The sequence below is a fragment of the Somniosus microcephalus genome, chromosome 32 (genome assembly GCF_052327205.1).
Source record: "Somniosus microcephalus isolate GS21.2 chromosome 32, FLI_Smic_1.0, whole genome shotgun sequence".
NCBI lineage: Eukaryota > Metazoa > Chordata > Chondrichthyes > Squaliformes > Somniosidae > Somniosus > Somniosus microcephalus.
The window spans coordinates 7,471,008-7,494,897 of NC_141018.1; the positions used below are offsets into that span (position 1 = coordinate 7,471,008).

Below are 23,890 nucleotides of genomic sequence, written 5' to 3' on the forward strand. Positions count from 1 at the left end.
GTCCGCAAGCGGAAACATCCTCACTAAGGCCACTGTATCAAACCCCTCCATAACTTTAAAGACCTCTATCAAGTCACCCTCCTGCCCCCTCTCCTCCAGAGGAAAGAGCCCCAGCCTGTTCAATCTTTCCTGATAGGTACAACCTCTCAGTCCTGGTATCATTCTAGCAAAGCTTTTTTTTTTTTTTTGCATAGTCCCACTCCCCCTGCTCTTTCCCCAAAGCCTAACTGATGGAAAAACTGCAGCATCACTGGATCACGAGAGGTTTTCTGATTTTAAAAAAAGGTTTTCTCCCCAGAATATTTAAATGCCATAACCACACAAAAGGCTGGATATATTGTGAAAGGTGAAATAGTTTTAGAGGCCCCAGAAGTTTACAACACAGAGAGGCCATTTGGCCCATCATACACGTGCGGCTCTTTCATAGAATGATACAGCACAGGAGGAGGCCAGTCGGCCCATCGTACATGTGCGGCTCTTTCATAGAATGATACAGCACAGGAGGAGGCCAGTCGGCCCATCGTACACGTGCTGGCTCTTTCATAGAATGATACAGCACAGGAGGAGGCCAGTCGGCCCATCGTACACGTGCGGCTCTTTCATAGAATGATACAGCACAGGAGGAGGCCAGTCGGCCCATCGTACACGTGCGGCTCTTTCATAGAATGATACAGCACAGGAGGAGGCCAGTCGGCCCATCGTACATGTGCGGCTCTTTCATCGAATGATACAGCACAGGAGGAGGCCAGTCGGCCCATCGTACATGTGCGGCTCTTTCATAGAATGATACAGCACAGGAGGCCGCCAGTCGGCCCATCGTACACGTGCGGCTCTTTCGTAGAATGATACAGCACAGGAGGAGGCCAGTCGGCCCATCGTACACGTGCGGCTCTTTCGTAGAATGATACAGCACAGGAGGAGGCCAGTCGGCCCATCGTACATGTGCGGCTCTTTGAAAGAGCTTTTCAATTAGTCCCACTCCTCTGCTCGTTCCCCAGAGCCCTGCAAATTTTTTACCTTCAAGTATTTATCAAATTCCCTTTTGAATGTTGCTATTGAATTTGCTTCCACCGCCATTTCAGGCAGCGCGTTCCAGATCACAACTCGCGGTGTAAAAAACACATTTTTTCGTGTCGCTTCCGGTTCTTTTGCCAATCGCCTCCAATCTGTGTTGAAGATTGGGGCATTGTAAGTGCTGGTGAGAAATGGTGGCAAGCAAGGCTGAGAGAAAAGAGAAGAATTAGTGAAACCAGCAGCTATCGGCAGGACTGAGAATGTGGTGAGTGGATATGTGAGGGAGGCTCTGGTAAATCGAGAAGGCAGAAAAGTACCAGTGAGTAAACGATGTGCGAGTGTTCCACTGCATTACTGGTTTAACAAAAACCCACCAGTTAAATACATAGGCTAGTAAACGAGAGACCACTATTAAAGGGAGACTTCTAATGAAAGGTTAAATACAATAACAGCTTGCATTTATATAACATCTTTAACGTAGAGAAACATCCCAAGTTGCTTCATTGAAGAAGCGTAGTCGGACAAAAACGAACACTGAGCCAAAGAAGGAGCTAGTAGGAGGGGAGACTAAAAGTTTGGTCAGAGGTAAGTTTTAAGGAGGGTCTTAAAGGAGCAGAGGAGAGGGAGATGGAGAGACTGAGGTTGAGAGGGAATTCCAGAGTATGAGGCCGAGATGTCTGAAAGCATGACCGCCAATGGTGGGGCGAAGGGAGTGGAGGATGTGTTCCTCTGAATCATAGATAGCTGATGTTTTGAGTTGGGGTCCTTTCTTGCTTTGACCTTGGTGCAGACTGTTTCTTCAGAAAATGCTGACCCCTGAATTTGTAGCAATGATTCCATCCCCTCGTCTTCCATACACACTGGAGCCAGGCTCTAGAGAAGTTACTGCCTCTCAGTGAGCAAAGCGCATCTCCCTATGTTCAAATGAATCAAATTACTGCACTAGGTTTAAAATGCTATAATATGGTCTAACCAGAAGTTTGTATATTCAAAATAAAATTTTAGGTCTTCGAAAGAAAGCAAAGTTTGTACTTGTATAGTGTTGATCACACCTCTCAAAGTGCTTCACGTAGAATGAAATGCTTCAAAGTGCTGTGAGCATTATATAGGCAAGCATAGCAACTATTTTGCATATACAGGATCCCACGAACAGATGAGAAGAAAATCATTTGTTGGCATTGGTTGAGGGAGGGTGCTGGGAGAACTCTGTTATTTTTCAAATCGTGCTATGGGATTAGTGACGTACGATTGTTGATGCCCACCTGCACCACTGGAGCAGGCCTCAAATGATGGCCACTTGGGTGAGGTTCAATGGGGTGGTTGACAACTGTGCAACCCACCCCAGTAAGGACCAGCCTCAACAAGGAGGGAGGAGTGAAAGGGGGAAAAAATGTACCAATAAACTAAAAGTGATGTTAGTACCGTTTGTCCCTTTTGCATATTATTATTTGCATCTGTTGTATTTCCACTGGGCTTAAATGACCCTGTTTTTCTTTCTAGGTTGCATGTGGTTTAAATCACACTTTAGCTGCCTCTGCCGATGGGATGATGGTTTGGGCTTTTGGCGATGGAGATTATGGAAAGCTTGGTTTAGGTAACTCAACGGCCAAGTCCTCTCCTCAGGTATGCGTTACCAAACTGGCTATTATGTCAACATGATTTGCATGTCTTTCTGTCTCTCCCAGCATTGCTTTATCATTGTATCAAATAAATCAAAATATTTGAGTGTTAGTCATGTTTGTGAAAATAGCATAGGAAAATGATGTTCCTAAGTGAAGAAGTACCTAATTCAGCTATCTTGTTGCCTTTACATAGTTCTCTTGTTTTTGTCTAAAAGCTTTTAACTTCTCTCTCTGCAGAAAGTGGATGTTTTGTGTGGGATAGGAATGAAGAAGGTTGCTTGTGGCACCCAGTTTTCTGTTGCCTTGACAAAAGACGGCCATGTGTACACCTTTGGCCAAGGTAAGAAAATGATCGTGGCTTTTTATAATTATTTTCAGAATGGCACCAAGAAAATAGCTCTAGAAACTGAATGACTGACTGACTTTTCTCTAAGTTCTATTTTACAACTGGAAATAGTTTTTTGAAGAAAAGTTTCATGTGATTTAGGACTAGTAGATTTATTCAGTAATGAACGAGAAGGGGTACACCCTGGCCTGTCATGGGGCCGCTCCGGGGTGGGCAGCGCTTCCTCTAATGCTGATGCTCCACTTCTGCAGCACCATATTCCATCGAGCACTGTAAGGGGCGTTGTCTCTCTATCCTGTGCGATTCTTTGCATGCCTGTGTCTCGATCAGGAAATCACACCCTTGTACGGTCAATCTACTCTTAATTCAATTTTTTAAGCCCTAAATTCCTACTTTGCTGTTTTATTCACTGTACCGAATTAGAATTACTGGGTAATTTGAGGTTTTTTTGAGCCCTAAGAATGACTTCGGATTATTGGGTGTACACTGTATTTTGCTGTAGGAAAACATTGTTATAAGTCAGTGAGGAAACCTGGAATTCCCTAAAGAACAAACTGTGGGACAGGGTTGAAGTTCTTGGGAATTAGAGGTGGAGAGGACAAGGCTGGAATTTTAGAGGCATGGCAGGGAAGGAAAATCTCTCGAGTTGGGGTTGGACCGAAGATGTATCTGGTCCGGGTTAGTGGTGGGGGGCGGGGGGGTTGACTTATGAAGTGCCTTAATTGCAGAATTTAATAGCTGGTGATGTAAATTGAAAGAAGGAATACAAGAAGTCAGAAGGCACCAGAGCCATATTGCCTTCACCCACCATGTCCAACAGAATTGCAGGCTCTGGCACACTTAACTGGCAATGACTGTGAGGAAATGACTCCACAGATCCCAGCTCCGTAGAATCCAGGTCACCACCAAGCCAGTTGCATATCTGTGCCATCTGCTGCAAGGAGATCGTTACCATAAGGTCACTTTCCCCCTCAACTATTTCACTGCCATCTTTTGCCAGACAGTGCCCTGAAATGGCAAACAGGCCACCTCATGCTTCACTTTGCCAGTCATGAACTGACATTTGAGTGCTGCGCCATTCCAGCACTTCTCCACGCTCTTTCCTGCCACTGGCTTTTTATCAGCAACTTCTTTTGCCCAAATATAATTTAGGAAAGCTGAAATATCCATTTTTAAATAGTTGCTGCATTTTTAAATGCTAGCAATATTTTTCCTCTAAATTTCTTCCCACCCACCTCCCTCCCCCCCCCCCCCCCCCCCCCCCCCCATTTAAGGTTGTCATTTGCCTTGGAGCTTCTAATTTTTATGAGGAACATTTCCAGAGATTGGTATGGGGACGAACTCACTCAGTCAGGTTTCAAACCATTAAAGTTTCTATGCTTTAATATTTCTATATTGGATTTTATAAGCATTGCAGCCAGTTTACAATTGGTTACCCTGAGCACAGACAGACTAGATAGAATATGCAATATTATCAAACCAAGACTCCTATTATCAATGGCTCAAAACTATGGAAATAGTGATTTTGAATTCCTCCTCTTCTGATTTTATTCATTACAAAGCAAGTTGAGGGAAGACTTACAGTTCACCCAGGCATTAGAAGTGGTTTAACATGCATCACTGAACTATTAATCAACCACGCAATACAACATAAACTAATCAAGGTAGCCCTAACCCCTAACATCGACAGAATTTGTTAAACAGCACAGGTTCCATTGGTATTTCTCTGGTATTGTGTTATGGATTTTGCTGTTTATTGTTTGTTTGCTTCAATAAATGGATTTTGTCCATTATTGAACTGCTTTGCCACCTCTCTGCCCATTGACCTAACCTTGGATCTCTTTGGATTATTACACGTGGCTTAGCATCATTGGCCACTGCACCCAATTTGGTGATGTCCACCAGCTTTGACACCTTAGACAATAGTCCATCCTTTAAGTCAATTATATATTTGATAAACAGTGGCCCCCAACACCAACCAGTAGTAATTTGGTAGGTAATCCATTCTAAAAAGTATCTGCCCTTTTTTTTTTTAAGAAAGCCCTGCAAAGAAATTGAACCAAAGGAAGTCAACTGATTTCGTTTGTCTGTCTAACCAGTTCATGAACTTGTTGAAAACTGCGGAGTTATTTGGACTGACTTCAACAACTTCTGTAAATGGTTGTATCTCTTTGATAAGCCTGGCCAGCTTGGTATATAGAGCATGAGATTCTTAGAATCATAGAAATTTACGGCACAGAAGGAGGCCATTCGGCCCATCGTGTCTGTGCCGGCTGAAAAAGAGCTCTCCAGCCTAATCCCACTTTCCAGCTCTTGGTCCGTAGCCCTGTAGGTTTCGGCACTTCAAGTGCATATCCAAGTACTATTTAAATGTGATGAGGGTTTCTGCCTCTACCACCCTTTCAGGCAGTGAGTTCCAGACCCCCACCACCCTCTGGGTGAAAAAAGTTCTCCACTCCTCTCTAATCCTTCTACCAATTACTTTAAATCTATGCCCCCTGGTTATTGACCTCTGCTAAGGGAAACAGGTCCTTCCTATCCACTCTATCTAGGCCCCTCATAATTTTATACACCTCAATTAAGTCTCCCCTCAGCCTCCTCTGTTCTAAAGAAAACAGCCCCAGCCTATCCAATCTTTCCTCATAACTAAAATTCTCCAGTCTGCCAACATCCTCGTAAATCTCCTCTCTACCCTTTACATAAGAAATAGGAGCAGGAGTAGGCCAATCGGCCCCTCGAGCCTGCTCCGCCATTCAGTAAGATCATGGCTTTCTAGTGCAATCACATCTTTCCTGTAATGTGGTGACCAGAACTGTGCACAGTATTCTAGCTGAGGCCTAACTAGTGTTTTATAGAGCTCTAGCATAACCTCCCTGCTCTTATATTCTGTGCCTTGGCTAATAAAGGAAAGTATCCCGCATGCCTTAACCACCTTATCTTCATGTCCTGCTACCTTCAGGGATCTGTGGACATGCACTCGAAGTTCCTTCTGTTCCTCTACGCTTCTCAGTGTCCTACTATTTATTGTGTATTCCCTTGCCTTGTTAGCCCTCCCCAGATGCATTACCTCTCATTTCTCCAGATTGAATTCCATTTGCCACTTTTCTGCCTGACCACCTGAACAGTCCGTTGATATCTTCCTGCAGTCTTCAGCTATCTTCCTCACTATCAACCACACGGCCAATTTTTGTACCATCTTGAACTCAGGGTTGAGAGTTCGAGCTCCATGTTGAGCAGGTGTACTTTAATTTTTTGTGCTGATTTCAGGGGAGATCCCTGGCTCTTTAATTCTCCAGTATAGAGTTCAAGGAGTTTCTGCTCTACAATACTGACAGTCTTAAAAACATGATTTAGGTAAGAGTATGAAGGTATATGAAGCAAACGTGGGTAAATGGAGTTGAGGTACACAGCAGCCATGATCTATTTTAATGGCGGAACAGGCTTGAGGGGCTGAATGGCTGATTCCTTTTCCTATGATAGTTTAGTCTGTTCTATAAATGTCTGGCGTGACTGATGATTGTGCATCAGTTGCTGAAGGTAAGCATGCAGGTGCAGCAGGCGGTTAAGCAGGCAAATGGTATGTTGGCCTTCGTAGCGAGAGGGTTTGAGTACAGGAACAAGGATGTCTTGCTGCAGTTCTACAGGGCCTTGGTGAGACCACATCTTGAGCATTGTGTGCAGTTTTGGTCGCCTTATCTGAGGAAGGATATTCTTGCCATGGAAGGAGTTCAGAGAAGATTCACCAGGCTGATACCTGGGATGGCAGGAATGACGTATGAGGAGAGATTGGGTCGACTGGGCTTGTACTCGCTGGAGTTTAGAAGAATGAGAGGGGATCTCATTGAAACTTATAAAATTCTGGCAGGACTGGACAGACTAGATGCAGGGAGGATGTTCCCGATGGTCGGGGAATCCAGAACCAGGGGTCACAGTCTAAGGATAAGGGGTAGGCCTTTTAGGACAGAAATGAGGAGGAATTTCTTCACCCAGAGAGTGGTCAACCTGTGGAATTCTCTACCACAGAAGGCAGTAGAGGCCAATTCATTAAATATATTCAAGAAAGAGTTGGATATATTTCTTACGGCTAAAGGGATCAAGGGGTATGGGGAGAAAGCAGGGACCGGGTACTGAACTTGGATGATCAGCCATGATCGCATTGAATGGCGGAGCAGGCTCGAGGGGCCGAATGGCCTACTCCTGCTCCTATCTTCTATGTTTCTATGATGATCATCATCATCATCCGAAGTGATATGGGTGCGTAGAAGAAATCCTGCCTGCAATCCAGAGACAATAAGCAGGTCTATCCACCTGCACGGTACACTATCATCGATTATCTGCACACAAGGTCAGTTCATAGGAAGCGCTGGTTTGCATCTGGGAGCCAGCTTTTGTGTTGGACACAAGAAACTATCTGCTGAATCCTAGATTTTAACACTTTGGCTATATGCACAGTAGGGGTGGGAGAAGACTACACACACTCGGGTGGCTTTGTAAGGGATTAAACTTGTAAAGGGGCAGTGTCTTATGAATCTGGATGAGTCTGTTCATTTATGTTTGGAGATGGAAATAATGTGAAGTTGTCTTCATAATATGCTCTGTTCAAAATCTGATGGATCCTCTTCTGTGCTACCAGACCGCCTGATTGGCTTGCCTGAGGGCCGCGCCCGCAATCATAACAGACCTCAGCTAGTACCTGCTCTGAATGGAGTCTTTATTGAGGATATAGTTGTGGGTGCTGAGCACACGCTGGGCCTTTCATCGCCTGGAGATGTTTTTGGATGGGGCAGCAATTCAGAAGGGCAGGTAAGAAATCTTGAGCGATATGGACTCTAACTTATCCATAATGCAGGTTATTTGACTTGGAAATATGAGCGCAGGACGAGAGGGCGCAGGTTCAAAATCAACTCGCCTCAAGCAAGACTGGAGATTTCTTCTTTAGAGTGGTGGAGATGTGAAACACATTCCCACTAAAAGCAGTTGATGCTATGTCAATATAAACTCCTTCAAAAGAAATGAGCTGGAATAAAAGTCTAATTGGGAATGATATTGGAGGTTATAACAAACTGTAGCCTGAGATGATCAAATACTCCAGTGGTTCCTGAGCTGCTGTAGTTTGGTGTCCCTCCTGAAGATGGATAGGTATTCTGGAGTTGGGCCTAACTACTTTTGGGGATCTGGCGGCGTGTGCGCAGAATATTCCCCGTGCAGATTGAATGGGAGAATGAGATGATACACGTAGGCCAAAAATCTGCGGGTGTTGGCCTTCGCCCGCCCCAAACAAGGGCGCTGGTGTCTGAGGGAAGTGGCTGGGAGAGGAGGACTCCCATTCCAGGACTTGTATCGTCTCCAGCCTGGGAATCTGCTGGCACACTGGTATACCCTGTGAAGACAGGCGTGTTGACTGGTGGAATCAGGGCCCCCCTTGCAGGCCTGCACTTGCAAAGATTTTTGGCCAGTTTTAAAGGAGGCTGATATGAATGCTTAAAACTTGTTTTTCTTGGGACCCCTGGCAATCCCAGCCCTCCCAACTCCCCCATCCTAACCGGACACCTCTGCTGGGATTCCCAGTCTTCCTCTGACTGGGCAGTTGCATGCGATGCGCCCTAGTGGCGTGAACAATCATCTTAAGTATTATAATGTGGTCACCTCCTCCTGACCTCTCAATACACTGGCAGAGTCCACACCAGAAGTCACCAGCGGGCACATCCGGCACTTACTCCTTTTAGCACTTAGAAGTACAGTGACTACGTAGGAAAAGGTTATGTGGATTTTGTTGCCCTACAGATTTTAAAGTCGTTTTAAAGAGTTAATATGTGGCACCACGCAAACACTGGACCACCTAAAAGCAGAAGCAGCTTTCATATCTGAAATTATTTCTCTTTATCGCTGCAATTAATTTGTTTTCATCTCCAATACCTCTTTCTAGGAATACTTGGCTTCTTCTCTCAAAAATGCTCTCTAAGCGTAGATGCATTTGAGTATGGAGAGGTACATTCAGCAGAAAACTAGAAGTGTCTACAGTAAGGTTTTGTTGCAGTGCCTTGTCTCCGGTCTTCATTTCTGTTCCTCCTTGCCCTCCTATTTAGCTGGGACTGGGCCATACCAATCATGTAAGAGAGCCAACTCTAGTCACAGCACTCCAGGGAAAGAGCATTCGGCAGATTTCAGCAGGTCGTTGCCACAGTGTAGCATGGACGGCCCCTCCAGTACCACCAAGAGCACCAGGTGAGCTGCTTACCACTTACCTTTCATTTTACTGTAAGCTGTGACTAGTGATGGGTTTCAGTGACTAATAAATAGTTACTTTTATCAGTGACTGAGACAGTTTACTAAATTCAATTATTAATAACTTGTTTTAAGTATTTTTTATACAAGATTGGAACAGATTTTTAACTTTTATACTATAAAAACTATAGCAAACATAAACAGTCTAGGATATAGTTGAAGAAATGTTCCTGGTTAAACCAAGGTTCATTTAAGTGAACCACTGTCATCAGGTTGAATGTAACAATAGTAATTAAAATCATTTTGTGTTGGCTAAGGTAGATAAGTTAATGGTCCTGTATATGAACAACTGCTGATTTGACAGACACCACGATTATATCCAAAGTGACACATCTTTGAGGTATTCTGGATCTAGGTACACACTGCACCGTGGCTGCAATGTGTACCTCTACAAGATGCACTGCAGCAACTCACCAAGGCTTCTTCGACAGCACCTCCCAAACCTGCGACCTCTACCACCTAGAAGGACAAGGGCAGCAGGCGCGTGGGAACAGCATCACCTCCAAGTTTCCCTCCAAGTCACACACCATCCTGACTTGGAAATATATCGCTGTTCCTTCATCATCGCTGGGTCAAAATCCTGGAACTCCCTCCCTAACAGCACTGTGGGAGTACCTTCACCACACGGACTGCAGCGGTTCAAGAAGGTGGCTCACCACCACTTTCTCGAGGGCAATTGGAGATGGGCAATAAATGCTGGCCTTGCCAGCGACGCCCACATCCCGTGAACAAATTTTTAAAAAGCCGATAGATTAACCAGGCAATAGTTTGGGTTGAAAAGTTACTGTGTCAAAAATCCATAGATGTACTTCCCTCTCCATCAGTGGGTGTGGTAGTGTAGTGGTTATGGTACTGGACTAGTAACCCAGAGGTTGCAAGTTCAAATCTCACCATTAGGAAATTGAATCCAATAAATCTAGCAACTTGCGGCACCATAAATAATGACCTTGAAACCTGCCAAATTGTCATAAAACCCTAGGCTGCTGTCCACCACCGCGCACACAAAAAACTCCAATGTTGCTGGGTCCACATCATCACAGGAGCACCATCACCAGCAGTTCCAGGCGAAGGCCCGCCACCACCACCTTGGAGCAACTGGAGATGGGCAATCAATGCGGCCTTGCTAACATCACCCACATCCCGTGGACAAATTTAAAAAATCAGTGTTACTGGGTTCTGGTAAAGTGTTAGACCCGCAACATAACCTTTAATGGACCTGCTGAATTTTTTGTTTATTTTTTATTTATGCTGCTGCATAATTAGCTTCCAGAAAGGGTCTGTGGAGCAGGAATGTTTCCCTCTCCTGGAGATCGAGCAGTCTACTCCCACACATCAAAGTAAGTTATCCAAACAAAATTGGGTAGCTTGCTTTGATGTGAACAGTTTTAAGAGCCTGGATTGTGTAGTGAAAAATAAAGCCTCTCCTAAACGTTCTCTAGAAATGCGATCCATATCCTGCTGCAATGAGTTTTGTTGTCTGTCTGATGTGAAAATGTGCTCTTCCTCTTGGTAGGTGTATCTGTGCCTCTGCAGCTAGGTTTGCCGGACTCTATTCCACCCCAGTACAGCTCACTGAAGGAAACAAATATTGAGACAATCCGGGCCAGGCTACGATTGCTGTACCACTTCTCAGACCTCATGTACTCTTCATGGAGGTTACTTAACCTTAGTCCGAACAATCAGGTAAGCTAAGCAGTGCCTGCGATAACTAAATAGGAAACTTAACACTTAATGATAGACCTTCAGTAAATACTTTACAGATGTTTTAAAAAATTAATGAATATTTACAATTGTAATTACAGAACAGTACATCTCACTATAATGCTGGAACATGGGGAATAGTCCAGGGACAGCTAAGGCCTTTGCTAGCACCAAGAGTTTACACTCTTCCTATGGTGCGTTCCATAGGAAAGACAATGGTCCAAGGCAAAAATTATGGCCCCCAGATCACTGTGAAAAGGATCTCGACCAGGTGTGTGTTGCTGTTAATTGTCTTTACTGAACATTATTTGTGCAAAAATATGTATTTCTACAATTGAAAAGCTCCAGTTTCTCTAGACCAGTTTTTTGTTGTTGAAAATGATGAAAAGCATTCCTATAGTAAACAGCAATATTTTATGGCCGTTCTCTGTCTCCCAGTAGAGGCCGCAAGTGTAAGCCTATCTTTGTACAGATTGCTAGACAAGTGGTTAAACTCAATGCATCGGACCTGCGGTTACCTTCACGTGCCTGGAAGGTGAAACTGGTGGGAGAGGGTGCCGATGATGCTGGTGGAGTATTTGACGACACCATCACAGAGATATGTCAGGTAATAAAACCACATTTGTTTTGTCGACATTCTACTAGGCAGTGAAAAAAATGAGGCTGAATAACTTTGTTTATAATATCCTGAAACAGAGCAACTGTGCCAGATTCAGCAGATGGCTGGATCTATTTTTCTAAAAGTATTTTAAAAGAAAGCAGCGATGAGTTCCAGATGTAATATCTGAAGTTACAAAATGCTTTCAGATGCAAATAAATAATCAACCAATTTTAGAATATTTTAATGTTGCCTCAAGATTAAATATTTTACTTCAGTGAATTGGAAACCGTAATTCAGCTTTCTGTTGTTCTTAGTTGCAGCGTTTGATTTTATTGCTCAATGTTCAGATTAATGTGTATGAAGTTTTAATTTTATAAAATACAATTTTAAACAGGAACTCGAGATGGGGATAGTAGACCTTCTCATTGCTACTCCAAATGTCACGGCTGAAGTAGGCTATAACCGAGACAGGTAAGAGCTGTTACTCCATTCCAGTGCAACTTCGGTTAATTATTTACTGATATGCAGCAAACGTTTTATATTCTTCACATCTAAAGGGGGTTTGATGTTCCAAGATTTTGATATATCCCTTTTAAAAACCCCTCCACGCCACTTTGCTTGTTGTCCGCACCAGTCTCGTGCTTGCTATTTTTGTATGTGAGGCTGCACAGTGCTTTGTCTACTTGTGCCCTGTAGATACAACTCTTAGTAAGTTCTCGTAGCAGATCAGTTTGTAGGAAAAATATTCTGTCTCTAATTTATCTCTGGACTTTGGTTTGCATGACATTTGTTTTGACTCTTCTTGACCTTTGTATATGATTTACAAATCCGTATTGTGAGAGTTTGTCAACAATTCCAAAACTGTGGACAGCAGGCAGGTATAACAAAGTTTCCACTGATTTCAACCCCAGACATCTGGATTGACGATGCCGGCTAAATCCTACCCATAGTCAACTGGGACAAACGCCATCCATCAGCAGTAAGTTAACTGACGCAGCATCATTCAACACTGAATTTATGGGGTGATTTTAACTCCTTCCGCCCAGCGGAAATCAGGCAGAACATGGGTTAAAATGGAAGCGGCACACTGTTGCTCCCCGCGGCCTATCTTGCACCACTCGATCCCTGGGCAGTTGAGGCACCCGCCCAAGACTTGGGCAATCACCTCAAATATATGTCAGTGGGATTCCTATCGCTTAGATAGGACCGCGGAGGCATTTTAACAGCCTACCAAGTGGAGCATTCAACGTCGATACTCTGTTCATCAGAAGCAGTCTGAACGGAAGCGGACGCTGCAAAGGTTAAGTACAAAACTTTGTGGGGCCAGGGTGAGCAGGAGTATTTCTCTGGGCCCCACAAAGAAAGTCAGGACTACTGGCACCCCAGCCTCTTATCCAACACTCGCTCCCAGTACCTTTTCAAACCATACCCCCCCCCCCCCAATAACTTACCTGAGTGCTGGCTAGGTAGCCTCTGGGATGCTCTATATTCACCAACTGGAACCCAGTGAGCAGCCTCATGGGGCCCAGTTTGGGTTAAAATTCTTCCCTGTGAGATGGGTGCTGGTTACACCATAAAAATTACCAGAACCGTGATGATGGTCAGCCTCAGGAAGGGCGGGGGTTTCGTATCACGATCACTTATTGATCATCTACGCCCCAGTTTCTGGAACGGAGATAACTAGCCAATCAAACTAAATGGTGATCACTTAAATGCTACCAAACTTCACTCTTAACAACAGCTAGCGCATACTTAAACCAGATCCATCCTTCGATCAGGGAGTGAGCACTAACTGGGGGAAGAAGGCATTTCTTTTTCTGAGTTTCAAAAGGTGAGGAAAGTGCATCCCGGCCTTGGATTAAAGGATGCCTGCAGCAGTATACTTTAGTGGCTTCACTTTCAATGAATGGGTGAATGGCTCCATTGGCCATTCTTCAGTCAACTAGAGGAAGGAAAAGGGGGGCAGTTTCATGACCAGAAGCTTCCTGCTCTTTTCATTAGGGCATCCGATCTTTCAGTACTAAAGAGAGTCTGAGTAATCCGCTTCACACCTAAAGTTTGAATGTAATTCTGGAGTCAGAGTCTGAGCCGACACCTGAGCAACGTGAACTAAAACCCTCTGGAGGAAGGTGGGAGGCACTACTTCTGTTTGACACCACGGGGAGTGTAAACCCATTGCGGTGTCAAACCAGGAGCATCTTAGTCCTGTGGTGATGGGCAAATCGGGTTAAAGTTAATGATGGGGGTCGGTTTTGAAGTGCCACAAATAGAATATTTCAAGGCTGAAGTGGTACAAGGTGAAATGAGACATTCCAGGAAGGGCAGCGAGCGCCAGAATCGGACTGCCCACATCCACCATAGTGCCACCTAGTGTATCTGTAGTCCCTGACGCAAGATTGTGTGAGGGTTTGACATGGGCCATGAGTAAATGTGGAGCAGGCTGTGTACACATAGGCCATCGACCTGATAACTGGTACCATAGGATCATCTTGCGTTATCAGCTTCCTTAAGGTGTGCCATATTTTACCAGATTGTGCAGGTACTGTGCACGGCACTGATCCTGGAAGCAGCTCCTGTCATGCATGCTGTATGGCTGTCCTCTGGGGAGGTCCTGGAGTGCCACACAGGGCAATCTTCCTCATGCAGCAGCATCTCCGCTTTACCAGCCATCGGACAGGCTCTGGCACTGCTCCACTTCATCACTTACCCACAGATTCGATTTCCTGCTTCCAAGTTTATTTAGTCTTCATGGATTTTTTTCTAGCCATTTCTTTTCCCTCATGCAACCTTTGGAAAAAGCTGAAACAACATTGTTTCCCCCATGTAGTCATATCTCTTTACTACTTGGCTGCAGTCATTCAAGGGATACTCACGACATTTTCCTAATTATATGCAATCGGGAGCTCTCATGAACAAGTTATTGGAACTTATCTTGGGAATCCTGAAAGATCAGCCCAGTGCAATATCGGTGAGTGCTTAACTTGCTGCTCCATGGACCCCCCACTTCAGAAAGTTCACCCTCTTATTCAGCTAACTAATGGGGAACAATAACAAATTATTGTTCCAGCACTGTTCACCCAGTTTAAAAAGGAACATACTTGTTTTTTTTCCTTCTACAGGTTCCTCCTTAACCCGTCAACTTGTTCAGAAGAGCACCTAATGCAGTTCAAATTTTTGGGAATTCTTATGGGTGTTGCCATTCGTACAAAGAAGCCATTGGATCTCCACTTAGCGCCAATGGTATGGAAGCAGCTCAGCTGTATTCCACTTTCGTTGGAAGATCTTGAAGAGGTGGATTTGCTTTATGTACAAACACTAAACAGCATTCTTCACATTGAAGATGGTGGGATTACTGAGGAGAATTTCCATGAGGTTAGTATGTTATAAAGTTACCACAACCTTAAATTGGGCATGACAACACATGGTCGAAACCTTTACATCATTTGTATAATATCAAACACTGGTGCCCTATGCAAGTTTAGAGTGTCAGATGGAGATTGCAGGAAGATATAGATGGGTTAGCAGAGTGGGCAGACAGGTGGCATCTGCAGTTCAATGCAGAGAAATGTAAAATAGTGCATTTTGGGGGTATGGGAAGATATTGAAATGGAATGGTAAGATTGTTAATAGGGTAGGGGGAATGGGGAAGCTAAGGGTGCAGACCACTCGAGTAGATGAGTGCAGGCATTCAGCCAATATGCCAGTTCCCTGAAGATTTCCAGCACATCTGGGATTTTCCGTTGGAAGTGATGCCGGCCAGCAGAGGTAGTAATAACAGAGCGGCATCAGTCATCACGTTCTCCCCATCGGCAGCCAGCTGGTCTGTGTGCAGGTGTCCAGTGTTGCTCCAAGCAGTAGAACAGCTCTTCAAATTTTAAATACTATCCTTTTACCCACACAGACAGAGACACCCAACCTTGTTATAGCCAGGAGACAACCAGCACTGACCTTTCCACTTCCCTCTCTGTTGGGCAGGTGGATAGACTCCCCAAAAAATGTTAATTGGCTGATCCCAGGAAAGTCCCCACAGTCAGTGCTGGGTCAGGCGGTGGTCTGGAATTTCCACCTTGTTGCACTTTCAACAGCAGTCAGCCACTGGGGGGGAAAAAAATCCAGCCTGTAGACCTTTAAAGGTAGAAAAGGCCTCAGAGGCAAGTGGGTTTTACACACAATGAGCGATGGGGCTGTGTGTCAATCTTTGACTGCCAGGGAGGCAGAAAGATAAGTGAAACATTTAAAACTTCAAATATTTAAAATGATTAGAGTAGGTAGAAAAAGGTCAAATTAAATAGGACAGTGTGAAAGGGAAGGTGGGGGGAAGCATGGGTGCATGTTTTTTATTCTTTAAGTTTTTGTTTTTGGTGCTAATTTAGGTTTAGTACACTGTTCCTGAGCAGCTTTATTACTGTAATATTCCAGCATCATGCATGAGCTGAAAATGGAAACCAGTTGGCCCAGGGACACCTCATCATGTTGAAACCATTCTTTTCCACACTTACAATGATTTAAGTAGGTAGTGCCGCAATGCTTTAAATACTTTGAGGGAAAAGAAATTGCTGAATAGTTGCTTCATCATTTGGAGTTGTGATTAATGTAACAGCACCAGAAACTTCCCTCCTTGTGCGAGAAAACTTGTAAAGAATTGCTTATACGTTACTACATGCTGGGTCCTTAAAGCTTATTATTGCTGAGAAAAGTCGTGAGGCAGCTTTTGTGTCCCTAAGGTTAGTGATGAGACATGGGTAAATTCACAGATCCCAGCAGGGAGCCGCACTCAAAGGAAGCACGAGTCTGAGATAGGACCACAGCACTGATTCTCTGACCCACACCCTACGTACGAACATACAAAAATAACGGGCAGGAAAAGACTGCCTCACACTCGAGGGCTGGAACATCATGACTAGACACTTCCTTCCCCCCCCCCCCCCCCCCCCCCACAGCCATGTAATCTGGGTGAGAAAAGAAACCGAGAAAAACCCAAAAACCCAGGGCCAATGAGGGAGAGAAAATTCCTCTCCGACCCCCTCAGGCAATCAAAACCAGTCCAGGAGAACACACAGACTACGGCTCCCAGCCTGGAGCAAGGGATCAGTGAATTTATCCCATTATGTAAAAAGGTTGAATTATGAGAAGTAACTCGGAAGCATATTCAGAAATATCCAGTAAAATGTCGCGAGAAACCTGGCCGTGTTCTCCAAGGTTCAAAGGGCTCATCTCCCTGAAGAAGTTGGGATGTTTTTCTACATTATTTAAGGCACTTCTGAATGCAGGGTTGTTGAAGTATTTCTAACACCTGCGACCACCTATTTAGTTCCATGTGATGTTATTACAGACCAATCTTGGGTTTTCTTGTGGTTTGCAAGAAAGGTTGGAAACACTGACTGATGAATAGAAAACCAGAATTCAAATCGCAGGCCTGCCCGCTGTGGCGGACCAAAGTTTCAGCCTTGTTGAGTAAAGGAATGCCACTTCCCTTTGTGTTTCAGATGATACCTCTTGATTCTTTTGTGGGGCAAAGTGCTGATGGCAAAATGGTTCCCATAATCCCAGGTGGGAACAGCATTCCACTCACCTTTTCCAATCGGAAGGAGTATGTGGACAGGGCAATCGAATATCGGCTGCATGAAATCGATCGCCAAGTAAGTGGATCGTCACAATTAGCCCAATAGAACAATTTACGTCACATTATCCTGTTTTATTGCTTGCCCAGGGCATCAATTCGACAGAGAAATAGGTACTGGATAAAAAAATATAGTCAGAAAATAATACTTGCTATCAGTTGAGTTATTCTAGTATCCTATTCACCTCTTAATTATCCCAATTTATGTTCTATATCCATTTTTATTACTTTGTGAAGTGCCCTGGGATATTTTTCTGCATTGTTAAAGGCACTTGTATGATTGCAGGTTTGTTGCAATATTTCTAACCCCTGCGACCAGTATTTAGTTCCATCTGACATTACTGAAGACCAATCTTAGGCTTTCTTGTGTTTTACAAAAATACTGGAGGCTGTGATAGAGCACTGGACTGCTGACCAGAGTTCAGATCCCAGGCTTAACAGCTGCTTAACCTCCAGCTTCCCCAAGCGGTGAGAACCCCTGTATAATTCAAGGACACCAACCGTGGAGTGAGCTTCACCATTGATGGTGACCTCCACAGGTGACCTCTGCCATACACCTCACAGAAGGGGAGGGGGAGTTATCATTTTCTATTGTGAGTAAGTGAAGAAAGAGAGAATATGTTGAAATGTTAACGCTTTTTTTTAATAACGTTCATTACTTGGTTGTATTTGGGAAATTTGAGAAAATCACAATGATGTGAAGTACTATCGGTAAAGGTAATGGAGCTGAAATTACAGTGGCCAAGGAGGGTGCAGAGCAGGTGGATCGCCTGCCGGGGAACCAGAATTCAGAGGTGGGACCCAGTTCTTCCAGGTTTCCGCCCCATTTAAATTCCACTGGGAAAGGGTGTGGGTGAGTGTTGTGGGGGGCTGGCAGTGTCTGGGGGAGCCCACGGGAATTGCACCCTTGGTAAACCCAACTAAACTCTCACCAGTGGAGAGCTAGAGTAGGTTCCATTGAGGACCTCGTGAAAGCAGCAGGACTGCACTAGATGATAATCTTTCTACCAATGGCCATTTGTTCCCTAAAGAGAAATTGAAAACTTTCCTTTTCTTCTTCAGCCTTCCTGGGCCTCCGTTCCACCATTTGAGGTGTGTGGCACAATTATTGGGACAGTGCCTCTGTGCCATACTGGTGCAGGCAACCCACCCTGAATATTTCAATGACCACGTTATTGGAACAGGGGCTACAGTGATGGACGAGAGTGGAAAGGAGTCCTGGAATTTCAGCCACCAAGTGTTGCATGTTTTTAAAAGTCATCAAATATGTCTTTCATTTTTATAGCTGATTTTTAACGACTATCCCTTACTAAGTCCCACTCACCTATCACCCTGTTCTGAAGGGATTTTTTACTAGTCCTAGCCCCTTTAGGGCTACCCCGGATCAGGTGTATTTCTCATGATGTTCACTTTCAACTAAAGTTTGAGGTAGCCGAATCCTAAAGACGCTTAATTGGGTCTAAAGGTCCGGGCTATATCTCCCTAAAGGAAAGGAACAACCCGAGAATGTTACCGTCCTCCAGATAGCACTTTTAATAAGTTTAGCTAGACTGTAACGTTCCGGATATTAGGGTCTGGAAAACTCCCTCAGAATTCTGCACCTCCTCACCAAAGAGTGTACAGAGATTGAGTTTGTGAGTTTTTATACAGAAGGCTTATGTGAGACAATTCTAAAAATATATAGATTTATTAAAGAACCAACATGCAATTTACAGTTGGTGAATCAGTCAATCGCAACATTAACCGTTCTGAAAAGAGAAAAAATGCTATCTCTTACTTTTAAATCTTAACTTCGCTACAGTATTACAGTCCTCAAGTTCTCTATACAGGATATCCATCAATATCAAATACCTTTGATCCCCGAGGTACAAAGAGTGTTAGACTACAGAGCCACCTCTGGAGCCGAGAATTGCTTTGCCCGATTAAAGCGAGTCTGCTATCTCATTTGAAACTTCAATATTTATACCCTTTTCCAGTGGTATCTCCTTTAAGGTTTTCTGCTGTGCAAGTTAATTATCCCTAGTCATTTTTCTGCTGACCTCTGCAACTCTTACTGCCACCTCAACCAGAATCTTGTCTCATCTCTAGGTGTTCTAAGTTTACCATATAAAAACGGTGTGACGGCAGATGTTCCTTACTTTGTCATCTTTACGAGGGCAGATGTTCTTTATCTTATGTGCTATCTTTACGAAGTTTAAATTAGAACACCTTATCCAGGGTGAACCGTTTTTTTTTCCCCAAAAGGTCAGCCTGTCGGAGCCCTTCACCTCCTGTTTCAATAAGGTTATTTATTCAGGGTCAACAACTGTCTTATCTCAATAGCCAGAATGCTTTCACAGCTATTCCATAGTTAGGTTTCTAAATTTCCAAATCCAGTTCGTCATGTTTTAATAAGACCAGAATTCTTTCATTAGTGCCTTTTTCTGAATAGGCTATATGGCTTATTCCTTCACAGTCCTTGCTGATCTTCACTGAGTCTCCATCCCCCAATGGGCTATATGGCTTATTCCTTCACAGTCCTCGCTGATCTTCACTGAGTCTCCATCCCCCAATAGGCTGTATGGCTTATTCCTTCACAGTCCTCGCTGATCTTCACTGAGTCTCCATCCCCCAATGGGCTATATGGCTTATTCCTTCACAGTCCTTGCTGATCTTCACTGAGTCTCCATCCCCCAATAGGCTGTATGGCTTATTCCTTCACAGTCCTTGCTGATCTTCACTGAGTCTCCATCCCCCAATGCATTGACCTAAATCCTTGTCCTCGTCAACAAATCCATGCATGGCCTCACTCCGCTGTAATCTCTGCCCGCCTCCCCCCTCAAGTCTGGACTACCATGTGCTTTGTCCTCCCTCATTTCATCATTGGTGTGCGGCCTTTCAACCATCAGGACTGTACTGTCTAGAACACTCTTCCTAAATCCCTCAGCCTGGCTTCATTTCTTCCCACCTTCAAAAGATTCTCCGGAGACCTTGCTTTAGGTTACCTCCCTTAACTATTTACCCAATCCCCCCACTTGTGAAGCGGCTTGGGCTACTTTTGCTACTGCTTCCTTCCATCTCGGCAATGTTACCTGCCTTTGGCCCTACTTCTTCACCCTGGCCCATTATCACCTCAAGATTCGAATTCTCCATCTTCAATAAACTACTTGTCTGGAGTGCTGCATCCCATCATTAATGTCATCTAGGGAATCAGGAAAATGATTCATTCTCAGACTGTCATCTCTCATCTCAGCAAGGGGGGGGAAAAAAGCTGTAAATGTATTTTGTTGAACGTTTAGCAAGTGTTTGATTCCCTCTTTGTTAAAGCATTGCTTTTTCTTGGCTATTGATGCAGGTGGCTGCCGTTCGAGAAGGGATGTCCTGGATTGTTCCGGTTCCCCTGCTTTCTCTCCTTACCGCTAGGCAGTTGGAACAGATGGTTTGTGGACTGCCAGAAATCTCTGTCGAAGTCCTGAAGAAAGTCGTGCGGTATCGAGAGGTTGATGAGCAGCATCAGTTAGTGCAGTGGTTCTGGCAGACACTGGAGGAATTCTCCAATGAAGAGAGAGTTCTTTTCATGCGCTTTGTGTCTGGACGGTCTCGTCTGCCAGCAAACACTGCGGACATCTCCCAGCGGTTTCAGATTATGAAGGTTGATAGGGTAAGAACTATTTATTTTTTCCTCGCTGGTGCAGGGGAGCATGTAAACAGGCAGGCTCTTTATTGCTTTTAAAGTTGGCAGCTCTGCTGAAGACCAGTGCTGTGAAGCTGCTGACTGACAAAACCACAGAATGTTACAGCGCAGCAATGGGGCATTCGGCCCATCTAGTTCATGCCAGTGTTTTCTCCGAGCCACCGAGATTAATCCCACTCTCCTGTTCACGTCCCATGTCCCATAGGCAATATGCACTGGAGGTGAGCACATACTGCAATAGCACTCATCTCTGTAACTGGAGGGCTGTGGTTAGTAACGGGAGCGTTCTAGGCCATTGCTTTTTGGTTTGTGACTGATCTGTGTGACTGGAGTTGCAGGTGGGTGCAGAGGGAATCAGTGAGCAGGCTGGTTAGCTGTCATAACACCATCAGGAGGGAGAGACAGCAGTCATTTCGGGACTTGATTATCTGCCTATTTCTGTTATCCGCCTGCGGCAAGGGTCTCTGTTAGGGTGGTTAATGGAGGTGTAACTGCCTACTGTACTTGGTAAGATATATTTCTACTCCAGATATGACTAGCTCAGAATTACAGAATAGAATCATAGAATGGTTACACCACAGAAGGAGGCAAAAGTGCCTATGCCGGCTCTCTGCAGGAACACCTCAGCTAGTCCCACTCCCCCGCCCTTTCCCTGTAGCCCCGCAAATTTTTTTCCTTCAGATACTTATCCAACTCCCTTTTGAAAGCTGTGATTGAATCTGCCTCCACCACCCTTTCAGGCAGTGCCTTCCAGACCATAACCACTCACTGCGTAAAAAAGTTTTTCCTCATGTCGTCTTTGGTTCTTCTGCCAATCACTTTAAATCTGTGTCCTCTGGTTCTCGACCCTTCTGCCAATGGGAACAGTTTCCCTCTATCTACTCTGTCTAGACCCCTCATGATTTTGAACACCTCTATTCTTAAGGAATACTTTGCGTCTGTTTTCACAAAGGAGAGGGGTGAAGTAGACATTGCTATCAGGGAGGAGGTGTGTGAAATATTAGATGAAATAAACATAGTGAGAGAGGAAGTATTAAGGGGTTTAGCAGCTTTAAAAGTGGATAAATCCCCAAGCCTGGATGAAATGTATCCCAGGCTGTTAAGCGAAGCAAAAGAGGAAATGGCAGAGGCCCTTACCATCATTTTCTAATCCTCTCTGGCTTCAGGTGTGGTGCCGGACAACTAGAGGACTGCTAATGTGGTACCCTTGTTTAAAAAGGGAGAAAAGGATAGACCGAGTAATTACAGGCCAGTCAGCCTAACCTCGGTGGTGGGAAAATTATTGGAAAGAATTCTGAAGGACAGGATAAATCTTCATTTAGAAAGACACGGATTAATCAAGGATAGTCAGCACGGATTTGTTAAGGGAAGGTCGTGTCTGACAAACTTGATTGAATTTTTTGAGGAGGTAACAAGGCGGGTAGATGAGGGTAGTGCGTTTGATGTAGTGTATATGGACTTTAGCAAGGCTTTTGATAAGGTTCCACATGGCAGACTGGTCACGAAGTTAAAAGCCCATGGGATCCAGGGCAAAGTGTCAAGTTGGATTCAAAACTGGCTCGGAGGCAGGAAGCAGAGGGTAATGGTTGATGGGTGTTTTTGTGACTGGAAGGCTGTTTCCAGTGGGGTTCCGCAGGGCTCAGTACTAGGTCCCTTGCTTTTTGTGGTATATGTCAAAGTTCTAGACTTGAATATAGGGGGTATGATTAAGAAGTTTGCAGATGATACTAAAATCGGCTGTGTGGTTGATACTGAAGAAGGAAACTGCAGGAAGATATAATAAATTGGTCAGGTGGGCAGAACAGTGGCAAATGGAATTTAATCTGGAGAAGTGAGAGGTAATTTGAGGAGGGCTAACAAGGAAAGGGAATATACATTAAATGGTAGGGACACTGAGTAGTGTAGAGGAACAAAAGGACCTAGGAGTGCATGTCCACAGATCCCTGAAGGTAGCAGGTCAGGTAAATAAAGTGGTTATGAAGGCTTACGGAATGCTTGCCTTTATTAGCCGTGGCATAGAATACAAGAGCAGAGGGGTTATGCTTCAACTGTATAAAACACTAGTTAGGCCTCAGCTAGAGTACTGCGTGCAGTTCTGGTCACCACATTACAGGAAAGATGTGATTGCACTAGAGAGGGTACAGAGGAGATTTACAAGGATGTTGCTGGGAGTAGAGAATCTTAGCTCTGAGGAAAGACTGGATAGGCTGGGTCTGTTTTCCTTGGAACAGAGGAGGCTGAGGGGAGACCTTATTGAAGTGTATAAAATTGAGGGGCATAGATAAAGTGGATAGAAAGGACCTATTTCCCTTAACAGAGGGGTCAAAAACCAGGGGGCATAGATTTAAAGTAATTGGAAGGTTTAGAGGGGATTTGAGGGGAAATTTCTTCACCCAGAGGGTTGTGGGGGTCTGGAACTCACTGCCTGAAAGGGTGGTAGAGGCAGGAACCCTAACCACATTTACAAAGTACTTGGATGTGCCCTTGGGATGCTGTAACCTGCAGGGCTACGGACCGAGAGCTGGGAAGTGGGATTAGGCTGGATAGCTCTTTGTTGGCCGGCGTGGACATGATGGGCCGAAATGGTCTCTTTCCGTGCTGTAACTTTCTATGATTCTATTAAATTTCCCCTCAACCTTCTCTGCTCTAAGGAGAACAACCCCAGCTTCTCTAGTCTATCCACGTAACTGAATTCCCTCATCCCTGGAACCATTCTTGTAAATCTTTTCTGCACCCCAAGGCCTTCACATCCTTCCTAAAGTGCGGTGACAACAAATTGATGTTTAATGAGACACATATACACCTCCATTTTTCAGAACACTAATTCTGCATATTTTGTGAAATACTATATTTCAACGATGGTGAATGCTATAGGGTTGTTAGCACTTTGCCATTTTACAGGCTTTTGTACATCTGGGTATTTGTTTAGTAGGAAACTTCTTCATGGGTGCGCGTATTCCAGCCCTCCCCACTTAAACCGTCCACGTTTCAAACGGGCAGTTGCTGACATCAGCCAGAATGGGCTAAC

The 23,890-nt window shown here is 44.5% G+C and overlaps 1 protein-coding gene across 4 annotated transcripts in view; it reads left to right on the forward strand.

The window, feature by feature from the left end:
* The window catches only part of herc1 (HECT and RLD domain containing E3 ubiquitin protein ligase family member 1), a 251,209-nt gene that overhangs the window by 224,970 nt on the left and 2,349 nt on the right, over nt 1-23,890 (forward strand). For 2 of the 4 annotated variants that reach the window (XM_085972042.1, XM_085972044.1), the window contains exons 67-77: nt 2,515-2,637; nt 2,874-2,976; nt 7,616-7,785; nt 9,069-9,207; nt 10,781-10,950; nt 11,070-11,239; nt 11,407-11,575; nt 11,964-12,040; nt 14,689-14,941; nt 17,056-17,208; nt 20,524-20,829. In XM_085972042.1, the coding sequence (XP_085828168.1) occupies nt 2,515-2,637; nt 2,874-2,976; nt 7,616-7,785; nt 9,069-9,207; nt 10,781-10,950; nt 11,070-11,239; nt 11,407-11,575; nt 11,964-12,040; nt 14,689-14,941; nt 17,056-17,208; nt 20,524-20,829 (1,833 nt within the window). The remainder of the gene's footprint in view (nt 1-2,514; nt 2,638-2,873; nt 2,977-7,615; nt 7,786-9,068; nt 9,208-10,780; nt 10,951-11,069; nt 11,240-11,406; nt 11,576-11,963; nt 12,041-14,688; nt 14,942-17,055; nt 17,209-20,523; nt 20,830-23,890) is intronic. The other 2 variants (XM_085972043.1, XM_085972045.1) reach the window with 1 other exon arrangement.